This window comes from Etheostoma cragini, chromosome 6 (genome assembly GCF_013103735.1).
Source record: "Etheostoma cragini isolate CJK2018 chromosome 6, CSU_Ecrag_1.0, whole genome shotgun sequence".
In the NCBI taxonomy this organism is placed as follows: Eukaryota; Metazoa; Chordata; class Actinopteri; order Perciformes; family Percidae; genus Etheostoma; species Etheostoma cragini.
The window spans coordinates 14,269,124-14,291,810 of record NC_048412.1 but is presented as its reverse complement, the minus strand read 5'-3'; the positions used below and the strand labels follow the sequence as shown (position 1 = coordinate 14,291,810).

The 22,687-nt window shown below is 37.6% G+C and overlaps 4 protein-coding genes across 5 annotated transcripts in view; 1 reads left to right on the top strand and 3 right to left on the bottom strand.

Moving 5' to 3' along the window:
- The window catches only part of LOC117946913 (sialoadhesin-like), a 9,022-nt gene extending 7,391 nt beyond the window's left edge, over nucleotides 1-1,631 (bottom strand). Inside the window, exon 1 of one of the 2 annotated variants that reach the window (XM_034875422.1) lies at nucleotides 1,412-1,631. The gene's annotated coding sequence lies outside the window, so the exon portion shown is untranslated. The remainder of the gene's footprint in view (nucleotides 1-1,411) is intronic. The other variant, XM_034875421.1, reaches the window with a different exon arrangement.
- Nucleotides 1,632-5,102: 3,471 nt separating this feature from the next.
- LOC117946928 (myelin-associated glycoprotein-like) lies at nucleotides 5,103-7,499 on the bottom strand. Its single transcript, XM_034875441.1, has 8 exons — nucleotides 7,323-7,499; nucleotides 6,920-6,976; nucleotides 6,404-6,799; nucleotides 6,003-6,299; nucleotides 5,786-5,885; nucleotides 5,631-5,666; nucleotides 5,490-5,522; nucleotides 5,103-5,140 (listed from the first exon to the last, which is right to left on the bottom strand). The coding sequence occupies exons 2-8, from the start codon at nucleotides 6,945-6,947 to the stop codon at nucleotides 5,128-5,130; spliced, it is 903 nt and encodes a 300-aa protein (XP_034731332.1). The 5' UTR covers nucleotides 6,948-6,976; nucleotides 7,323-7,499; the 3' UTR covers nucleotides 5,103-5,127.
- A 2,240-nt stretch (nucleotides 7,500-9,739) lies between these two features.
- LOC117946929 (myelin-associated glycoprotein-like) lies at nucleotides 9,740-13,549 on the bottom strand. Its single transcript, XM_034875442.1, has 7 exons — nucleotides 13,279-13,549; nucleotides 12,555-12,622; nucleotides 12,040-12,435; nucleotides 11,641-11,937; nucleotides 11,408-11,507; nucleotides 11,010-11,024; nucleotides 9,740-9,918 (listed from the first exon to the last, which is right to left on the bottom strand). The coding sequence occupies exons 2-6, from the start codon at nucleotides 12,592-12,594 to the stop codon at nucleotides 11,012-11,014; spliced, it is 846 nt and encodes a 281-aa protein (XP_034731333.1). The 5' UTR covers nucleotides 12,595-12,622; nucleotides 13,279-13,549; the 3' UTR covers nucleotides 9,740-9,918; nucleotides 11,010-11,011.
- A 2,205-nt stretch (nucleotides 13,550-15,754) lies between these two features.
- On the top strand, nucleotides 15,755-20,956 carry LOC117946917 (myelin-associated glycoprotein-like). Its single transcript, XM_034875427.1, has 13 exons — nucleotides 15,755-15,914; nucleotides 16,459-16,534; nucleotides 16,661-17,056; nucleotides 17,154-17,450; nucleotides 17,757-17,856; nucleotides 18,018-18,053; nucleotides 18,172-18,204; nucleotides 18,337-18,378; nucleotides 18,584-18,610; nucleotides 18,809-18,844; nucleotides 18,923-18,994; nucleotides 19,941-19,968; nucleotides 20,062-20,956. The coding sequence occupies exons 2-13, from the start codon at nucleotides 16,489-16,491 to the stop codon at nucleotides 20,119-20,121; spliced, it is 1,173 nt and encodes a 390-aa protein (XP_034731318.1). The 5' UTR covers nucleotides 15,755-15,914; nucleotides 16,459-16,488; the 3' UTR covers nucleotides 20,122-20,956.
- Nucleotides 20,957-22,687: the final 1,731 nt, after the last annotated feature.

Genomic DNA, 22,687 nt, shown 5'->3' with positions numbered 1-22,687 from the left:
GCTGTTGAATAAGTTTGGACAGCCACCAGGACGGCTCTGCCGATGTTCTCGGCTAACGCTGATTTGTTAGACATTTCGTAGAGTGACCATGGCCGACAATAGCTTACCGTACCTTGGCGGGGGCGGATGGGGATAGAATCTAGCTGGCCTTAATGCAAGCAAACATGACAGATCAGTCAAAGTGAGGCGCGCCCCCCGGTGACTGGCTATAGTGGCCACAGGTCATAATTCCCACACCATTCAGTGACACTAAAAACTCAATGTACTCTTCAAATACAGTTTCTCCAACTGTGTTTATTATTTTAAGTAGTTATCATCACGTTTATCCAAGTTCAAGAGTCCATTTCCCCGGATGAGATGATTTGTATTCGTTATTTGACACTATAAACATACACTGACCTCCTCGAGCTTTTATTTTGGTACTTCCGGTTACTGGCATTTAATTTGCATATTAGCTAAATATTTAGTTTCACCTGAAACATTTAGATTTAACATTTAGATTTAGATTTAGATTTAACATTTAGATTTAGATTTAATATTTAGATTCAACATTTAGATTTAGATTTAGATTTAACATTTAGATTTAGATTTAATATTTAGATTTAACATTTAGATTTAGATTTAGATTTAACATTTAGATTTAGATTTAATATTTAGATTTAACATTAAGATTCAGATTTAGATTTAAGATTTAGATTTAACATTTAGATTTAGATTTAGCATTTAGATTTAGATTTAATATTTAGATTTAGATTTAGCATTTAGATTTAACATTTAACATTTAGGTGTAACATTTAGTATTTGGATTTAACTATTTAAAATATTTCCAAGTTGACAAATAATGTTGTAAATGTGCAAGAAAGTGACCTTCAAAACTTCATACCAGTTTTTTAAACATTATTTAAAGCTAAATGTGACAAAATGTTGCTGTTATTTTCAGCACGAGCCACTTTACAAACGGCGCCCCATATAAAAGAGCCAGTTTTAAAATGTTTGTTGTGAATTGGTAGTAGAGTTCCTCCCTTGAACAGCCATGTGTGTGATTAAATTGGTCTGCTCATTCAGCTGAACAAAGAAAACAATAAAAAGCAACACAAAGAAGACCACTCAAAATAAATCAAGAGGCCGAAACAGTGTTAGTTGGAAGCTTGAATGTATTTGTCCAACAACCTTTCTTAAACTGTATTGACTTCAAAGAAATTACTTTTAAATAACCTTGACAATAATGTGCTGAGATGTAAAATGATGATTTGAAATAAATGTGATACAAAGATGAAATATTTTCCTGAACAGCAGGTTTTCTGACTGAAAACAATGCCATGTCAAAGTCCATCAACGTTGCAATTGATACATATGTATTATTTTCATGCCTTAAGCTCATTTTCTAACAAGAAACTTGTATTTACTTTACCTCACACCAAGTGTTTCAGATGCAGAGATGTTAACACAGGATTTCCTTTGCTCATTCGGCCTTCACATACCACATGATGAGGCGTTGCATGTGTGATAATTGCTCAAATTGTTTTTCTCATCTGACACTGCGTCTGTTATTTTTATGTTAGCTTTATCACAGCCAGTTTTTGATTTGACAAGATCACACCAAATGCACATAAAACGAAACACGTTGTCTTTTTCTTCCATTTCACACAAAAAGGAACCCTTCTCATTTGAAATTTTGTCTCACTTCCTGTTCACATGTGGTAAAAAATAAAAATTGCCCCTCCATGCCAGACCTCTCCTGTTGCAGTGGCATCAACGGGGCTTTCTGCAGTTACTCCTGCAAACAGTCCAACTGACAGGATCTTATTTCTGAGTTGCAGATTGATTGTTCACAGTGATGTCAGTCATTTGTGGTTCTTGATCGCCAACATAAGCAGGGTTCAGCATTTCCCCCCTGTTTGGATAAAAGCTGTCACTTCCTTGGAGACCCAGGTTCACATAACGGATTCTGCGCGTGGGGTGGACCATTTTAACAGATAAACTCTGCTTTCCTTTAACTCGCCAGCGATTCTCCTCGCGTTGTGTCAAGAAGTCCTCCAGCTTTACGGTTTCATCTTTCTGGCGCCCCCAGGACAGTTTCCTGGTAGTAGGAAGGAAGACGCCAGTGGACGCTGAGTTACCCATGACAGGAAATGTGCTTGAGTTGAAAAGTCTGGGAATCAAAAAACAGAAAATGTACTTAATGAAAATGACACATTAAATGAAAAATACAATGCTAAACTGTAGAATCCACACACATCGTTTTTATCCGGCAAGTTAAAAATGTCACAGGGATGTTTGTCCTCACCTTTGGTTTATCTGTTGAAGCGCCAACCTTGAATGAGAGATGGCCAGGCTTGTCCATTTTAAAGACCTGCCTGGTGATTGAAGGCCTGATCTCATCTGCCATCAAAGGAACAATTAATTGTGTCCTTCTGGATGAGTTAATCACTGCTGATGAAGGGATCTTGCAAGCTGTTTGTACTAATCAGTCCATCAATCAATCACCGGGAAATTTGTCAATCACAAACACACAATCAACACATGTATACATGTTAAAAGTTGTTGTAAAGCTTAGGTCTTTATCATCATTTGTTGATTTTGTTTATCTGTACTGTTTGTGTACTGTGTATAATATAAAGTACAGGGTTAGAACAAAGAGTATAAAATAAAAAGGTATGACTTGTGTTCACTGAATGGATATGGGAAAGAGTTAAAGTCTAGTAAATAGTTATTCTTTTTTAGAATTGCACTTCACGTCATTCCTCTGTAGGTATTTTGAAACCTTCTGAAAATTGAATTGTGGTTTCCATTGTTACATTTGTCAATAATAGAATCTCCCACATGTTCGCCCATTTTTCTTTAGCCCCCTTTTTGCAGCATTCCAACTTTTCAATGAGCATCTGGTTGGGATGTTTGAAATTAAGGAGTATATTGACATTGTTGGCCCCAGAGTTTGATGTACTCACATTGCACCTACAATAAAACACCAGAAGTGATATTAACAATCTCCAAATGTATAGCAAACTTTAAAAAATTATGCGTCTGTTAACATACTTTCAGCAATTCTTTATTTTTAAATGAAGAGCTGTTGCTGTCTCTTTCCATGACACAGCTCCAGAACTTCCCAATTTAACATGTAATGTTGATTGTAATAACATCCATTTTGTTTCCTGGAACAATCTACAGTACATTAAGATGCAATGGCATTGCTGAATGAAAGACAGATTCTTCTACAGTTAGCTGTATGAGATGATACTTATAAATGATTGTTATGCAATGTATTTTCTCTAAGAGTAGAACATTTAAAGGTTTAAAATGGCAGAGATTATTTTCTTCTACATGCCTCATCTTGTTGTTGAGGAAAATACAATAATTTTCTTTCCATCTCACTTGTCAACCAATTTAGTTTGTTTCCTCCTCTTGTTTCACTCCCACCCTTTCAGCTAGACTTCAGCTGAAGTCTTAAAGCACCACCATCTGGCCGACATGACTGCATGAGTACTGAGAGGGGCCAATGTGGTTAAAACCTCTATGGCAGTTAAGTTTGTTAAAACCTACAGTATTTTTTTTTAAAAAGCAACAAAAAAAAAAAAAAAGGTTTCTCCGACAAGTCTGGAGTAGGAGCTCCAGATTTGGGGTCTTAAGGTTGAGTAAGAAATTAAGCAGCTATCTTATCTAATAACTGAGTATATTCATGAGTAAAGTACACGGAATGAACAAGGTTTGTAGTTTTATAGAGGACAAAGGAATTATCAATCAAGCAATGATGAATGTATATGCAATAAACAAAAAAATATTTTTCTTGTATGGTGGGTGTAATTTAGTGTTGTTGTTTTTTAAATATTTTGTGTTTGTCACATTTTAGCACAGTGTCATCACCGATTAAAACCATCAAATAAACACAAATACACAGTGAATACACGTTTCAAAGTTTATTTCCTCATCAAAAGTTTGTGAGTAAATAAACAGTAAATAAACGTTGCTTTTAGGGGAACTATGCTGCTAAAACATTCAAGCTTGTCAGCAGAATTTTATATCTTGTTTTTTGTCTTTATTTTTGCAGATTATTGTTGCCATTAACAAAATGCAGTTTCTCTGAAGCTATTATGTGAATAAGATTAAAACAAGCTTGTCGGAAAAAAAAATAACACCAGGAAGCAAATAATTTACCCTTTTGACTTAGAAACGCAGTACTTGATAATCATAAAAATGATATAACAGCAAACAATTATTTGCTATGTAAAGATATAGTGGAGTAATGGTGTTCTGAGCAGAGAAGGACGTCACACACCTTCTGTGTGTCATGTTGTCTAAAATAAGCATGTTGAGTTGAAAGCTATAGTGTGTAACTTTTTTTTCAAGCCATTGCCAAATTAGTTGCTACAAAGCTATTTAGGACTATCAGCTCCACACAACTCTCTCTGTATTTCTCAGTATGGCTATGTTCAAAAACTGATGACATCCAGCAACTTTTGTGCGCAGAAAATCGAGTGAAGATAATTACCTCTCCTGAAGAGTCTATCATGTTTTTTAATACTCCGTGCCCTCTTTGGGTACTAGCAAACGTGTGGAGGAGGGGTGGAGGTGGTGCGCAAACACAGAAGGCTTGTATCATGTGGCTGCGGCAAGAATTCCTCAGGAAAGAGGCAGGAACTACGCACTCTAGCTTTCAACATGCATAAGAATGTATAAAAGTGGGATAGTTATCACTACTACAGAAACAATATTAATTTAATTATTTAATTAATTTAATTATTAATATAAAGATTATTTTTTTCCTCTATGACAGCACGACTTCAAAAACACTGAATTCCACTCATGTAATGCAAAACAATCTGAGAGGTTGATGACAGACCTGCATTGAAAAGTTCACTTAGTACTGATTTCTAATATGTGCTTGAAGCAACGACCACTACCCAAAGGCCATCACTCTCCACCTGGGTCTCGGTGATGGAGCAACAATAAATGTAAATAACTAAATCAATCTTACAAAAATAAAACCCAGGTAACATAAATGCACACTCATCACAGTAACGGAACATTATTAAAACACAGTTTATATATATGATATATATATGACACCAAATGAAGCAAATTGCATAGTTTAACATATTTAAGCGGAGTTCCTTTTTCCAATTCTCGCTGTTAGGTTCTCCTCCTAATTTAAAAAGAACATAAAATAAGACATTGCCATTTCACATAAAAATAGAAGCATAGATCTTATTACTAAGCACAATCAAAAATAAATGTGTTTCTTCTGCAGAGAAATGCAAGATCATTGAAGTATTTGTGTGTAAAGGTTTACAGCTGTAAGAGTACAGAACTAGTCACCAAATTATAAGATAAAATCCATACAAAAATCTTTTGCCTTTTATCAGAATGGCCATCAGTAATTTCAGCTGTTTATTGCTCTTTTAAAACGTACTCCATGACAACCTGTAGGATACCCCTCTGCTTTCACATATTCCAGACATTTTAGACCTAAAATGTACAAAATGTTTTCTCACCTGCGAGACAGTCTGGAGAGGCGGTTCCACACACTAAATATGACAAATAGATAAAGAAATAAATACATGAATCACATTCTAATGAGAGAAAAAGAATCAGTAATGCACTAAAAACTGGATGTGAAGTTTTTTTTTCTTTACCTGCCTTCTTGATTTTGGAGCTCTGCTATGCGTGTCCTTAAGCAGACAGCAAAAGAAGTAATTTTTTGAGAAACACTTAATTTTAAGAATTAGACAGCGATGAAATACATTCCTACTTTATTAATCTTTGAAATAAACATAAGTAACAAACTCACTTGTATCTTTTCACCATGAAAATGCAGAAGACTGCAGAGATCACAGCTGTACCAAACGCTGCCACTGCGGGAATGATGATGTGGTTGTAGTTTTCTGTACCTGAAAATAGACAGAGCCGTGTATAAGGTCAGTTCTTTCATTATGTTGCACAAATGCAAAGAGGACAGCATCCACGATATTAACTTTACATTAAACAATGGAGTGAAAAGATCTCACGTTTTACATTGAGTGTCAATGATGTAGATGATGTCTTCTGTCCATTAAATTGTGCTGTACAGGTGACCTCACTGTGATCATCCTTCTCATCAGGAACGATGGTCAGGATGGACTGGGCCTCCCAGTAGCCAAAACCAGTGTCCTTGTAGACCTCTGTTATCTCATCTGCTGTGCCTCTACTCCATGTGAGTTTAGGCACATGGGAGGGGCAGGTATGGCGGACTGAACAGGAGATAATGTAGGGACGATCTTGAATGGCCGTCTTTGGGTGACTCAGTGTAGGTTTCGGAGGATCAGCTATCAATAAAAAAAAAAGTAAAACAGATATTAAGCAAGAGGCTAATTATTGTAACATAGAAAATCTGTGTAGATTTTGACATTTTGGAAAATCTGTGACATACGGAGCATTCTGAGGGTGACACAACTCTCCACAAAGGAGAACTTGTCAACGGTGGATGTATCAGTCTCCGTTCGTGCTAGTTCGATCCGGAAACAGAAAGGGCCGTTGTCATGATCTTTAACGTCAGTAATTTCTAAAGTGCAGTTGTCCTGACCCAGATGTCCCAACAACCTTGTGCGGCCCCTGAAGTTTTCCAAGACCTGTGTGATATCCTGGTAATAGATGCGTTTGCTTTTGTCAGTTGAAAAATGCCAGATCCCTCTGAGTCTGGAGGAGGGCAGGTTCTCTTTAGGATGGCTGAATGAACAGGGTACCACAACACAGGATGTGACCAGGGCATCAAGGTTTTGTACAACATTGGCCCTCCAATCTTCAGTAAACACAGGGCTGATAACAGCTGAAAGACAGTTTTGGAAGTAACAAAAAAACAAAATGACTTTGTGTTGACAGATTTTTTGTTTCATTGGGTTGTGTATAGTAATGAGATTGGAAACAAAAAGGATGGCTAATTATATACCTGCCAGCAACAGACAGAACATTCTCATCTTGCTCTCTTTGTCCTTATTTCTCTGAGCTTTTGGTGGAAAAAAAGATGGCAAAAAATTACATGCAACCCCATGCAAACAATATAATTGGAAAAGTGAACACAAAAAAGGTATTTTAATTTAACTGATAAACGTACCCATAGATGATATGCATTCTTGTCGAAAAGGTTTGTCTGTTACATTTTTTTCTTTTTCTTTAACATAGATAAAAACAGTATATTCCAAATATTCCAATAGTGCTAAACCTAGACTAATCTTCAATTTCTATTAAGAGTTTTGAATATTAGCATTGGTTAAGAAGCACATCAATATAAGATATTCTAAATTCTTGTTTTTTAATTCTTAAAAGTTAATTTAGTGTTGTCAAAATCTTACCTGATTTTGCTGCTATCTGGCGGATTTCAGCTGTTTGTATCTGTTGGCCTGGAATTCAGTTCAATGAAGACCTGAACTGTAGAGGCAACACAAAGCACTGCAATCAAAACTAAAAAGTGAGTCCCGTTCTGTTTTTTGTGTGGAGGCAGTGACAGTTGAGTTCATGGTGTAGAAGTCAGGGAGTGGTTTCTTCTCCATGTGCTTGAGAACAGTTATATCTCATTAGATCTCTCTTTGGTCATGTGTCTTTGTTTTTTGACTTTCAAGAAGCTTTACATTTACAATGAAAACATCTCTGAAAGAGTCTTGTTTTTTTGTGTGTGTATTAAGACGGAGAAGACATACTTCATTGATTCCCGAGGGGCTATGATTTCTTTTTGCTTTTGTTATTTTACAGACACACACACACACACACACACACACACAACAAGAAGTTAGTTTTTGTAGTTTGTCTGCTGACTTGGCCTGCTTATCAACAATATCAGCAGCTGGAGCTGCAGCTGTGACACACTGAGAAGGGGCCAGTTTGTAAAAAACATCCTTGGCAGTTACATTGTAATGAAGCAATACAATCACGATTGTGTTGTGGTTGTTATCCTATCCTCTGGCATGGCCCCTGTGAGTTAACTCTGAAAGCAGTTATGAGCTCTCGGAGAAAAAAGTAAGGATTCAATTCAACAATGTTCCAAAGTTTTAATGAGAAACACAAGAATATACAGGCTACATGTTCTATGCTCCATTCACTTTGAAGATGTGATAAGAAAGGGGCACTCAAAGGAAAGGAGGATTGGTTCAAGGTAGGTTAATGCAGACCAATCTACAGGAAGGAAAACAGTAACAGTTCATATTACCAATTTTTGATGCCAATTTAAATGAATGAGAGAACAAAGTTCACCGTTTTCACAGAATGGATTGTAACAGATTCACAACATTTAACGTTTAACAACCTATTGTCCAAAATATGTCTCTCTGACAAGTTTGGTGTGGCACTAGACTTTGCTAAAAGTAAGCGCAAAATATCTTTTCACAAAAATTGAATAACTTTATGAGTCATAGTACACAGAATGAGGAAGGTTTAAAGTGATTAGCCGTTGTGGAGGACAAAGGAATTATCACTCAAGCAATGTTGAAGCAATCACAACAGAGTGACCACAAATCAAAAATGTAATGTATTAACTATTATCCTTTACTTGTATCTGTTCAGACAGATTAATTTAATTAAAAGTATTAGGTATTTAACGGAGCAACAGTTTTGTCTCATTTCAGCACAGTGTCATCCTTGGCTATACTTATGTGAGAGACTAGCACAGTGCATTTAATACACATTCACATGCCAGTTGACAGTGAATACATTTTTACAGGTTATTTCCTCTTAAAAACAAACGTGTTTGCATTACAAAACGTTGTTTTTCAAGGAACTATGCTGCTAAAACCTTCAAGCTTTGTCAACAGAATTTTATAACTTGTTTTTTTGTCTATATTTTTCAGATTATTGTTTCCATCAACATAATGCCATTTCTTTGAAGCAAATATGTGAATAAGATGAAAACGAGCTTGTCAAACAAACTAATTAAAGCGTTCAGCAAATAATTCACCTTTTATCCTAAAGGGGTAGTACTCGATATTCACAAAAGGGGGAAATTCTGCATTGGGAAGTTGGTTGAGGGGGTGTACGGAACAAACCTAAGACTTTCACCCAGAAGAGCAGTCTATGTGTCCCGCTGTTGCCAGCCTAAACCGGCCCGTGATTCCTGCGTGTCACGGTGTTACAGCTCGTGCCTTTAGGTTAGTTTATGCTTCTAGCCAGAGCATAGGGAAAGTGTGTGCATGCAAAGTCAGTTGTGTGGTTGCCCGGAGAGGATTGACCCTTGTGATGACGACTTGGCCCACTTCCCTGTTCCAGTCAATCAGCGTTGTTGATTGGTGCGGTCTGTGTGGATCCTTCCAATCACCTGCCTGCAATCAGCCCAGATGGAGCTTAAAAAGCTCCTGGATTCATCAGTCCAGGTGGTTGAGAGTAGAGATCAGTCCGCCATGCTGTCTGGTTGCTTAACATTTGGTCAAGAGTTGACAGAGACTGTTGTGTTATCAGGCAGTCCTTTTGTTTTCTCACAGTCTACAAAGTTTGTAATCTTGTAACTGTGTAAGTTGTTGTCCAAACCAAGCGTGTGTTATGACGCTAAAGGAGACGACCAAGCGCATCTTATGACGCTTAAGGAGACAACCAACTGTGTTGTGATAATAAGAGATTTTTAGCGTCAATAACAAAAAAAGCACCCGATTAAATGTCCGTATTTATGAGATGGGAGTAAGAATGTGTTATATCTGTAGCCGAGGGATGCGACAAAGTGACGGTATGTGAAAGCAGAATGTTCTGTGAGAGCCATGTGGCAGCAATCCCATACCACTTTTTCTTCTGAATATCGAGTACTGCCCCTTTAATTTCAGTTTTTTTTTTTTAAAACAACACATGTAGGATTAAAAACCTTCTACCTTTGCTGTCTCTACAGTGGTGTTATCAAAAAAAGGACAGTGGTAGTCAGCCGTAGACAATACTGGAAGACACTCGTCACTTCTTCTGCTTTCTTCTGATTATCTAAAAAGAACAAGAAAATACACGTAATCTGATTCAATTTTGCAATCAGAATGCAATGTTATCAGATTTCGTTGAGGAGTCAACGCAATCCCGTGGGACCACATTCTCAAGAAAAAGGTTTCCTATCTCAAGTAAACCAGACAAAAAGCTACAGACAAGCATACCTGCAAACACTCCCGTTTCACCCAGGTTTCTACCATTTTTTTAGCCCTATCTCCCGGACCCCTCCCGCTTTGTTATTTCTCCCGGGAAATTCCTGTAATTTGCATGGCCCAAACTCCTTTATAAATATTCGGACTAGTAAGTTTGTCTAATGTTGACCTGTTGTCAGATCTTGTGTGAAACGGATCCTATTCACACAATCCACACATCATATGCAATTTTCAACTTGTTTGTCACCTCAAACTGGCAACCAATAACCCGGTTGTGCCGTTGATCTCTGTGCTCTTTGGCAGAAAAGTTCAGGCCAAAAAAGCGCTAGGATAAAAATGGCAGGTGAAGGCAGTGTTACATTTTTTAACAAGGTTGGGCTCAACAATTTACATTCATTTTACCTAGTCATATTGACAACCTCCACGCTTTTTGTAAGGTGTGTCGCAGTGATTTTAATGTAGCGCATGGTGGGAAAAATGACAGAAAATTGCATGAGCATGAACAACAGCACTCTTCGCTCTCTCCTATACTGCAAAATACAAACACAACAGTTTGGCTTTAAAGTACATTCCGTCCAAGAGGGCACTGAGAGCAGCTGAATCTGCCACATACAACTACAGTACTTTAAAAAAGAAAGTGAGCACATATTTATGCTTACAAAACATACAGATGTTTACAAAAGAGAGGCATTTATTGATGCTCAAGGAATGATACAAAATTATTAAATGTGTTTTTACCAAAGTGTTAAAAACTGCACTGCAGTGTTTCTGTGATGTTTTGTTGTACTAAAATAAAAAAAATAAAAAAAAGTAGTGATGAATTAAGTTATGTTTTCATTTATATTGCAATGTAAATAATACACTTAAACACTTCCAGTAACCCCCACCCAGGGGGCTGGTTTCACATATTTAAGCAATGTTCCTTTTTTCATATCTCACCTTTAGATTCTCCCCCTGTTTAAAAAAGAAGAACAGAAAATAAGGCATTGTCATTTCACATGAAGATAAAAGCATAGGTCGTGTCATGAAGCAGAATCAAAAATAAATGTGTTACTTCTGCAGAGAAATGCAAGATCATTGAAGCATTTGTGTGTAAAGGTTTATAGTTGGAACAGTGAAGAACTGGTCACCAAATTACAAGATAAAATCTATAAAAAAATCTTTCTGCCTTTAATCGGATATTCCAGACATTTTAGGACTGCAAAATACAAAATGTCTCACAGTTATGAGAGGCGTTTTTTTAAGAGCACAGAAACAGTAAAGCAATACATTCCTACTTTATTAATGTAATAACTGATCATGTTGTTTTCTGCAAAATAAGTCAGTAACAAACTCACTTGTATCTTTTCACCATGAAAACGCAGAAGACTGCAAAGATCACAGCTGTACCAATCACTACCACCGTGGGAATGATGATGTGGTTACAGTTTTCTGTACCTGAAAAAAGACGGAGATGTATGTGAGGTCAGTTCTTCCTTTGTATTGGAAATGCAAAGAAGACAGCATCCAGGATATTAACGTTACATAAAGAACATCCTCAAAATTCAACAACAGAGGGAAAAGATCTCACGTTTTACATTGAGTGTCAATGATGTAGATGATGTCTTCTGTCCATTAAATTGTGCTGTACAGGTGACCTCACTGTGATCATCCTTCTCATCAGGAACGATGGTCAGGATGGACTGGGCCTCCCAGTAGCCAAAACCAGTGTCCTTGTGGACCTCTATTATCTCATCTCCCGTGCCTCTACTCCATGTGAGTTTAGGCACATGGGTCGGGCAGGTATGGGTGACTGAACAGGTGATAATGTAGGGACGATCTTGAATGGCCGTCTTTGGGTGACTCAGTGTAGGTTTCGGAGGATCAGCTATCAATAAAAAAAAGAAAAGCAGATATTAGGCAAGAGGCTAATTATTGTAACATAGAAAATCTGTGTTGATTTTGACATTTTGGAAAATCTGTGACATACGGAGCATTCTGAGTGTGACACAACTCTCCACAAAGGAGAACTTGTCAACGGTGGATGTATCAGTCTCCGTTCGTGCTAGTTCGATCCGGAAACAGAAAGGGCCGTTGTCATGATCTTTAATGTCAGTAATTTCTAAAGTGCAGTTGTCCTGACCCAGATGTCCCAACAACCTTGTGCGGCCCCTGAAGTTTTCCAAGACCTGTGTGATATCCTGGTAATAGATGCGTTTGCTTTTGTCAGTTGAAAAATGCCAGATCCCTCTGAGTCTGGAGGAGGGCAGGTTCTCTTTAGGATGGCTGAATGAACAGGGTACCACAACACAGGATGTGACCAGGGCGTCAAGGTTTTTTACAACATTGGCCCTCCAATCTTCAGTAAACACAGGGCTGATAACAGCTGAAAGACAGTTTTGGTAGTAACAAAGAAAGAAATGAGTTGGTAGGTCTCTTTGACTTGTGTAAGAGGGGTGTATGAATGGATGAGATTGGAAACAAAGAAGTCACCATTTGTGTTACCTGCCAAATGCAGACAGAATATCATTCTCTTTGTGTCCATATTTCTCTGAGTTTTTTGGTGCAATACGCTGTGGTGTTTAAATAAAAACAAAATGAAATGAGGTAAAAAAAAATATGTACAAAAAAGCCACAAGTATGTTTTTTTGTACCCCTAAAGAATTAATCTCTAGGAAAAGCTTAATACAAATGCACGTTAATTACTTACTTGCATGCCAATTACAATACAATTGCAACAGTGAAGGGATTTTAATTCGTATACAGTATGTATGTTTATGACATATTGTATGAGGAGACTATTAATGTCCTCATGAAATAGGCCTGTATTTTCACTTATTGAAGGGTCAAATATTAAAGTTTTAGTGTGTAACTTTTTTGATATTAATAAACGTCCGTTACATTCAAGCCATTGCAAAACGATTTGCTTGGTTTGCGGTGGTGGACAGTTTTCTTGTCATTACTTAGAATCCCTCATGGGGCAGCAGAAACTACGCACTATAGCTTTATTACATTATGTGATTGGAATTTTCTGTTTTTTCTTCCTTTTCTGTATTCAGTGACTGAAAGTAAAAGAAAATAAATCTGACTATGTTGACTAACATGGTCAAAACAATTTTGACCACTTTTACCAAACCAAAATATTCAGAAATAGGATAATCTATGGATCACATTGTTCATCCTGCTGGGATATTTTCACATTTTTCAAGTTTTAGATTTAACTACTTACCAAAATTGTGAAATTCCAAGTAGCTCAGACAAACTCTGACTTGGCCTTCTGTGTCCAGACAGCTTACAGTAAACAACAACTGCAGTATCCACACTGGCAAGATGCAGTAGGCCTAATATTACCTCAATAATATTAACAACTGCACAGCAAGTAGTTCAACTCTGTGACACTGGGAACAGAGAAAAGTTTACTTTCTCTTGCTGACTCTGACTCACTCTCAGGAATTTTTTTCCCTCACTAACGGAAACCACCCACTTCCAGGCAGAGGCACACAACACATCCTGATAGGGACAGTGCACAAGTAATTGGGTTCAGGTGGGGGGAGGGGAGGAATTCTCCTACTTGATTTTTTACAAAAGATTCTTCAGAAGACCCTTTTCTTGACGTAAAAAAAAGCGAAAATACAATCCCTGTATGACTGTATGACTATTATGTGAGATGCATCCTACGAAAGAGCAAGAGTGATCTATCATATTTAAAGGGATTAAACTGACATCAAACAGACGGCTTGGATGTGTATTTAGCCCTGCCTTTAAGCAGAGGACAACAATCCCATCTCTGTTTCAAGGCTGCATTTTTCCCTATCACAGCCAAAAGACAAGCTAATATCAGTTAATGCGTATTGATCCTAATGTGAAATGGTTATTAATTAAACATTACCTGTAGCAGAGAACACTTTTTACAAAGGTCCAAGTTCTACTCAGTTCTGCACACAAGCTTAATTCCTTCAGTCCAAACTGATCCAGACTAACTTTACAATCCTGTTTATTACTAAGTTAAATATTGCGTGAAGGGAGGGAAGTTGGGAGTCCAGACAGGGGTAGCCAAGAGGGATGTGAGCCAGTGCGGTGTGGAACAACACAAAAGAGTTCAAAAATGTATTGTGTTGAGGAAGGAACTGTTAACTGACACAGTGCGAGGAAGCTTCAGGCAGTGTGTGTTTGGAAGTGCGAGGGTGGAAGTGCAGAGGTCTTGAAAGCAGGCTTGACTGCAGAATAGGAGGCAGCTGGTGAAGCTCCCTTATGGTCTGGCACACCTGACTCTGCTTGAGTAATCAGTCCCACCCACACTGACAGAGGGGGGAAAAACAGTGCTGCAGGGTAACAGAACTTGTGGTTGTCTATTATGTTCATTTAGACTAACCTAGTCATGTCTTGTTAAATGTAAAAGGCAGCTTTATTTATCCATCTAAAAGTAGAATGTTTTCATTATCAACATCCACGTTTTGTTGTTTGTAATAAATGTATAATTTTAAGATATTGGGGGGAGGTTTTAAAGAAACTAGTAATACTTCCGGTGAGGGCTTGCTTGTAAAACAAATTTAAGAGGAAATGTAGCCCCCCTTTCTCCCTCCTCGTCAATCATTTTGGTACAGTCCCTTTTCACTTGAAATGGCTGGCAGAGCACCAATCAGTGTTACCAACTTAGCGACTTTTCAGACCCCCCTTAGCAACTTTATTTTCCCAAAAGCAACCAGCAACAACTTTCTGTAGTAAAGGCACCCGGTATTGTCCGGCAAACACGCAAGGTATCGCTCTCTTGTGGCGGCCAAATCACTCCGCTCTCTCTTCTGTTCTGAGACTGAAAGCAGCCCCTCCCTTGTTTCTCTTTCTGCTCTCTCCTCATGTGCAGCCATTGACTGTAAAATGAAAGGCCCTGCAAGCCGGCCTTCTTCGAGAATTATTTATCGATCTTTCTACCTCCTTTAGTAGAATTTATTTTTTACTTAAAATATAGCTACCTAAGTAATAATTATAATTTAGCATTCCTGTGGTGAGTTTGGGATTATTTGGCTAAAACTTTCTATGATGTCACAAATATGAATACTTTCAGCAACTTTTGGAGCTGGTGCTAGCTACTTTCATTGGAAAAGAATTGGCAACACTGACCATGAGGGAAGTGTACATATCACAGAGTCTTTAGTTTATAGTAACAAGTCTGCCTACTTTCTGTTCTTTATTATGTTGACTGCTAAATTTCTTTTTGAGATCAATTTAAAATCTACGTATATATATTCAAACAAACAATTACAAAAAATACATTGAGACTGTTGACTGCTAAATTGATATGAATACAAACTCCCTCAAATGTAAGGTAAATGCCATCACTTTTAACAAATTAGTCATTTTTTTATTTAGAACCCAATCTGCCGGAGTGCAGAACAGACACAACAAAATGTGTTGATGTTCTGATCTGTAAGATCACAGATACTTTTAACTCTGTTGCCCCCAAATTGCAAATATTAGAAAAAAGAATGTTTCAACATATTACAGAACAGGAGTAATTCTTCCATGCAAACATGCACAAGGTCTATAACACTGATATCGCACACAGCAGACATCTAAAAAATCTAGAAATGCCCGCTGAGATCATCAATTTTAAATGACTGCCACTGTAAACCAAACACCACTCACTGCTTTCTACACCGTCAACTCTTCTGTTACTGCCTCTACTGCATCTGTTTTCACGTTACCCACACTTTCTTGTCCCATGTGGCCTGCAGTTTTTTCTGTTGCCTCTAGAGTTCATATCTTTGTCAACTTAACTGCAGAATAGCACACTGGATGTCATCATTCTCAAGGAGGTGTTTTTACAAGAAACAGACGCTCTGATCAGCCAGACAGCAGCTTCATCAGGTAGGAACATTGTACTTGATTATGGTACGTCCAGTGAATACTGCACGTCCAGTGAATTCTGTGAATATGTCAGTTTGGAAGTTTCAAATACACGGGGCACAGGAATAATGTAGCTTCGTAATTCTATGTGTTTTGGTTTGATATAAACCCAGTTTAGTGATTTTTTCACAGTTATTCATCATTGGTTGTCTAAATGTCTGCAAAGGAAAAAAAAGAAAAAGTCGTGAGAATGATCAATAATAGTTGTGCAGGGAATAATAATTCCCTGCAGGGAATAATAATTCCCTGCACAATAATAGTGCAGGGAATTACTTTACTTTTGCCTACTATTTCATTGAGAACATTTGAATTATGTACTATGTGTTGTTTTAGATGTTTAAGTACATTAATAATGCCAGTAATTGCTGTATAAATAAAGGGGTCTTGCATGGGAAGATTGGTGCCGATTGAAGAACTTCCACTCAGCTGCATTGTAATTTGAATACGGTGGGAGTAGGTAGTGCTTTTGATTTTATTTTTAATGTAGTTTCTTTTCATCCCACAGTGTAATACACAACCAAAACCTCAGAGAGGAATGAACAAAGAGACAAAAATGATGATGTTCGGTCTGTTTCTAACAGGTAATATGATTAGTCAACTCTTTTTTTTTGTCATTCATTCATAGACCCCACTTACACAAAAGCATCTGTCAAAGACACCTCCTTGAAGTAATTTCTCACTTTGTCAATTAAAAAACTCTCTTTTAGCTGTAATCAGCCCTGTGTTTGCTGAAGATTGGAGGGCCAATGTTGTAAAAAACCTTGACGCCCTGGTCACATCCTGTGTTGTGGTACCCTGTTCATTCAGCCATCCTAAAGAGAACCTGCCCTCCTCCAGACTAAGAGGGATCTGGCATTTTTCAACTGACAAAAGCAAACGCATCTATTACCAGGATATCACACAGGTCTTGGAAAACTTCAGGGGCCGCACAAGGTTGTTGGGACATCTGGGTCAGGACAACTGCACTTTAGAAATTACTGACGTTAAAGATCATGACAACGGCCCTTTCTGTTTCCGGATCGAACTAGCACGAACGGAGACTGATACATCCACCGTTGACAAGTTCTCCTTTGTGGAGAGTTGTGTCACATTCAGAATGCTCCGTATGTCACAGATTTTCCAAGATTCTACACATATATACAAATTTCCACGTTCAAAAAATTTGTCTTATAGTTTGTCTCTGCCTTTTTTTATAAGTAGCTGATCCTCCGAAACCTACACTGAATCACCCAAAGACGGCCATTCAAGATCGTCCCTACATTATCACCTGTTCAGTCACCCACACCTGCCCGACCCATGTGCCTAAACTCACATGGAGTAGAGGCACAGGAGATGAGATAATAGAGGTCCACAAGAAAACTGGTTTTGGCTACTGGGAGGCCCAGTCCATCCTGACCATCGTTCCTAAGGAGAAGGATGATCACAGTGAGGTCACCTGTACAGCACAATTTAATGGACAGAAGACATCATCTACACCATTGACACTCTATGTAAAACGTGAGATCTTTTCACTCTATTGTTGAATTTTAAGAATGTTCTGTATGTTAAGTTCATATTACGGATGCTGTCCTCTATCCGTTTGTACATTACATTGCAACTTTCAATTAAGTGCTTTCAACCTTGAGGGTACAAACTCCAGCCAGCAAGAAGTAAGTGCAAGTACATTAGTTTTAAATGAGCCAAACTTTATCCAAGGTGCAATCGAAAGAGATGTGTTTTTAGCCTGCGCAAAGGTGTGCACGCTAGGCCTTTGTGCAATATAAATGAAGAATGGCCCTTATACATGGCTCTTTCTATTTACAGGCACAGAAAACTACAACCACATCATCATTCCCACGGTGGCGGTGATTGGTACAGCTGTGATCTTTGCAGTCCTCTGCGTTTTTATGGTGAAAAGATACAAGTGAGTAACGCAAGACGCTGACATTAGCTGATCAACAGAGCTTATCAGAAAAGTAATAACATTTCTATGCCAAAGATGACTTTCTTGCACTTGTTTCTATGCTAACACATTTGTGTACAGTACGTGGTGCTTACTTATATTACTTTTTCTGTCTGCTCAAGGAAACGCATCGCAGAGCTCCAAAGTGGGGATGGCAGGTAAAAATGTTGTAAAGCAGATTTAGTTCAGGCTATAGAGCTATACTAATGATCACATTATTCAATCATTTCCCTTCATTATGAAAATACAAGTTTTTGAATTATGTGTCATACTCAGCATGTGGAACCGACTATCCAGGCTGTCTCGCAGGTGAGAAAAAAAAAGTTTTTAAGTGGTTTGTAATTATTTTTCCTGTCTCATCCAACACTGTTATAGGAACTTTTAATTGTACAGTATTGATGTTATTAATTAATGATGTTATTTAATCTCTTAAACTTTCAGGATTCGCTCTGATGGCCCAGGACCATCTCGTTCTGATCAAAGGTCTTTATCTTAAATCTTTTAATATCTTTATTTTAAATACTCTGTCATTTACTGCCTACTTTCAGTAAAAACAGCTGCATGGTCGGATTTACTTTAATTTCTGTGTGTGTGGAAAATCTGCTCATTGGCATTCTTGATAAGATCTACGCTTTTATTTTTATGCCTCACAACATTTGCATAATTTCTGTTCTTCTTTTTTGTGCAGAAGGTCTATGTGGAGCAGATTTTCAAGGTAAGACATGAAAAACATTGACGTAGTATGCCCGCCTCCACAAGGTTTTTCATCACTTGGTTGTTTTCACAGTTAAAGCAAACTTAACATTTGATATATATAAGTATTTTTTCATTATGAAAATAGTATATCTGTGTTTTGTTTTCCGCATTAAAATCTTAATTTTCTATTACACTATGTACTTCTTCACATCATCAGAAGGCCTAAAGGGGACACGGTGGATTTGGGGCATACGTACGTATCTTAAATGTTAGAAAATGAATGAAGTTACATGGTTTCCAAGGTGTGTAGTGACGTAACTTTAATTTACAGGCCTAAAAACCTAAACTCAAAATCCTGTGCCGACCAGAAAGTCTCTAAGGGACGTTTCCCATCCCCTAAAAGGTAGGCTACCTGACTAACTCCTGAATAGGGCATGAAATTAACACCCAACCCACACGCCAAACGCCGGTACATTTTGCAATTGGCGGGTAACACTGTCAATCTACCGGCCACTTTGCCTGGTAGCCAATGAGAATTGAGTGATTCGGACGCTTAACTATCAGTAAGCAGGGTGCGCAGTTGCTTACAGACCCGGATCAATCAGGGGCCCGCATCACAGGACGAGATTGATTGACAGCCAGGGCCCCCTATCGCATTTTCATTACTCGCGGCAATCCCAACAGTCTCACGCGCATTCACTGACCAAACAGGAGTCGGAACGGGTCAAATTCATTTCCTTGTTTCTTATATGAAGACGAGACGTTTGTGACTCGGAAATCTCACCAACGAAATATACAGCGAAAGACGTCCTGCCAACCTATAAACATTTTAACATTGATGTACGCTGTAACGTTTTTTCACTATAAAGTCGCTGAAAGTTGCTGCTGTTTAAATCTAGTCGCCTCGGTGCAGTGGGCGGGGCTGCTGCGCCTTTTTCCCCGCGACTGACGCGCACGCTCACAATCACACACTGTGGATGCAGGAAAAAACGCAGATGAGATGTACAGGATGACCTGAATTGAGGACAACTGCATTATTGAAGGTGCAATGAAAAGTTAAAGTCCAATAAGTACTTTATCAAACTGTATTTTCGTGTGTCCCAGCCCGGCCTCCCTCCTTCAGCAACGGCGCAATGTCCACGAGCTCATAGACACAGCAATTTCTGTTTTTCACCTTTATGAGGCAAAACAGTGACAGTGGCAGGTGGCAAAAAGGTTAACGTCATGCCCTGCTCATGAACCTGAGCAGTTGATACAATATAGATATCATATGTTGTAGTATATCATTGTCTTACGGCGTTCTTTTTCTTTGTCTTCTTGTTATTGCTGCTGTTATTAATGGGTCTCAGCCAGCCAAAATCCTGCAATTACCAAGAGGTAGGCCTACTGTTAAATTGCCAATGTATTTCCCAAGAATTACATACAGGCACTATCAATATCTGTGATAATAATGACCTCAATCTCTTATAGGACCTTGATGGTGACGATTACATGAACACTGCAGACATCAACATCTATGGAAACATCTGAAAAAACACCAGAAAACTAATCTTATTTGATTCTTTATGATCTTTTATGATAAGAGCATCTGATGACTGAAGTTTTGTTGTACATGATTACTATGATCATCTCAATCACAACATATTTAATTATGCCTAATAAATTGATAATACAGTTTGTATATATATATATATATATAGGCCTATATATATATATATATACACACACACACACACACACACACACAGTGTTTTATACTTTATTATTAATATAATGACTTTTGCATAACAGTTATATGCAAGTTTGTTCAGCTAATGTATTAATTTGTTTAGGCATGATGGCATCATTTTTGGGCCTGAAACATAATCCAAATGTCATAGTGAAGTGGAAGTGAAGAAATACCAAAGGCAAAAAAATGAAAGACAAGAAAGAAGACTAGTTGTCCCTTCTAACTCTTAACAAGAAAGTGAAAAAGTGTATTTAGCTAAATGTCAAACAATTTCTTCTTCTTTAAATCATTTAAATGCATCAACATACACATATATTCATATGGTGCTGGTGCATTTCATATCTCAAAGTCATTCAAAAAATTAAATAAGAGAATAAATATGGAGGGGGGGCGGGGGGCAGTATCGTTTACAGGAAGCAGCATAATCCATTTGGTAGGCAAATTGCCCTCCCCAGATTTTGGGGGAGGATGCTTGACATGATGGTGTGGTTAGAAACTTTAAAAGGTGGTAAAACAATTCATAAACATTCCACTCTGAAGGTAAGTCATTCTGATTTTAAAGAAATAGCATATAAAAAAAACTAAAGAAGTTTTCCTTCTTCTGCATCTTACAATTTAATATTAGTTTAAATGCTGAGTTTTAAATTGATTCATAATAAAAATATAAATGTATCTTTCTCTTGTGATATCATGATATTCCCTGAAATGTAGTTGCTGACAGAAAGTACCACAGACTTTGTTTTTTAATAGAAATCTGAGAATTTTTTCATTGTCTGGAGAGCTTTCTAAAATCGAGAATGTTTATCTGTGTAGGAAAAGTCTGCCTTGCTGTGCTTTGTTATGCCGTGTTATGTCATATTAACAATGACTGGCCGAAATTTAGAATTTCAAAACTTTAACTGCTTCAGAAATGAGGATTTATCTATGTCAGTTGAGAAAATTTCTTTCTTGTTGTAAAAACACCATAATGTGTTTTGTTCTGAACAGCTTTTAGGTTGTATTTGTATCTATGGCATTTCTGTGATTTAGATGATTTTTTAACCATGTAACTCAATAGCCTGGATGTATTTTATGTACACTTTTATGTATATATGTATGTTGTCTTCAGCTCTGTTGCCATTGCTACCTATTTTTGTAAGTATTCCCCGTTTAAAAAATAAATACATATAAGATTGAATCTAATATTTTATTGCAGCACATGCATATGATGCTATTGTGTTGGTGCTATTTATCCGCATACATACTGTGTATGAAATCCCATGATTTTAGGCTATTAAGTATAAACATGTACACACATGTCTGCTTTCTTTCCTTTGTCTCCCATTGTTTTGTTGGATTCTTTTTTCTGTCCTGGTTAAATAGTTAAAACTGTTAAAACTGATACTCCACCCAAATATGACTGCAGACATTTACACTGTAGAATTTAAAGTGGCTTTCTCAAGCTCGAAACAAGATATCTTGGCCAATGCTTCTTCAATTTTGATCTTTATTTTGTAAGTCTTTGCACCTGTCCAATGTTCTGGAGCCTTGTACTTTTGATACATTTCGAAAAAAGAATCACAGAAATATATATTCAATTTTATGTTATTTTATAATTTAAATGCATAATACTAAGGTGTTTACTGCACATATTTTAGGTGTGTTGTATCATTCACAAGATGTCTGGATTTAACCATTTTCTTCTGAGCTTCTATATTCTAGGTAAGGCAACTTTTACTACTCAATTATTGTTAAACAAGTAAATAGTGACTTAATCTATACTTTTTTTGTAATGTTTTTTTGTTCAGGAGGATACATTTTCTACAGTTCCACGGCTTGGCGTGTAGATACGCCAAGCAATATCAAAGGATTGGTGGGTTCCTGCCTTTTAATCCCTTGCACCTTCAATTACAATCAGAATCCACCTCGCAGACGAGAGCGTGTGGCTTGGTACCAACATGCGAGCTACTCATACCCTATAGTTTGTAAAGATTGGGACATGAGCGATGAAATTGGTATATTTAAGGGTAAAACAAGGACACCCAATGCTGGATATGGGAGAAATTGTGACCTTTTAATCTACCCAGTGACGTGGAAACACCACGGACAGAAGATTTACCCCTGGGTAGATCCAGAATATATTGGGAAATCGACCTATGCTTTCTGGGATAAAAGTGTAACAATTGAAGTAGTTGGTAAGTAATCAAAGTGAGCTTGGAAGAGATACATTTTTAGATGGATGTATATACAATTTCCTCATTAATTATTCACATTTCCTTTGTAAAGGCAGTGCAGATCCACCTAGTATTGCGATATATGGAGACAGGAAGGTTGGAAAGCCTGTGACAGTACAATGCACCGTTTCCCACACCTGTTCCCACCATCCAC

Excerpts from the sequence above, each read along its gene's own strand:
- LOC117946928 (XM_034875441.1), bottom strand. The coding sequence starts at position 6,947 with ATGAGAATGTTCTGTCTGTTGCTGGCAG. Across the intron at positions 6,800-6,919 it reads GTTCTGTCTGTTGCTGGCAG|CTGTTATCAGCCCTGTGTTT; the intron begins GTATATAATTAG and ends ACTGTCTTTCAG. Across the intron at positions 5,523-5,630 it reads CTCCAAAATCAAGAAGGCAG|TGTGTGGAACCGCCTCTCCA; the intron begins GTAAAGAAAAAA and ends TGTCATATTTAG.
- LOC117946929 (XM_034875442.1), bottom strand. The coding sequence starts at position 12,594 with ATGGACACAAAGAGAATGATATTCTGTCTGCATTTGGCAG. Across the intron at positions 11,938-12,039 it reads TGTCACACTCAGAATGCTCC|CTGATCCTCCGAAACCTACA; the intron begins GTATGTCACAGA and ends TTTTATTGATAG. Across the intron at positions 11,508-11,640 it reads ATTGACACTCAATGTAAAAC|GTACAGAAAACTGTAACCAC; the intron begins GTGAGATCTTTT and ends GTCTTTTTTCAG.
- LOC117946917 (XM_034875427.1), top strand. The coding sequence starts at position 16,489 with ATGAACAAAGAGACAAAAATGATGATGTTCGGTCTGTTTCTAACAG. Across the intron at positions 18,611-18,808 it reads ATGTGGAGCAGATTTTCAAG|AAGGCCTAAAGGGGACACGG; the intron begins GTAAGACATGAA and ends TCACATCATCAG. Across the intron at positions 19,969-20,061 it reads AATCCTGCAATTACCAAGAG|GACCTTGATGGTGACGATTA; the intron begins GTAGGCCTACTG and ends AATCTCTTATAG.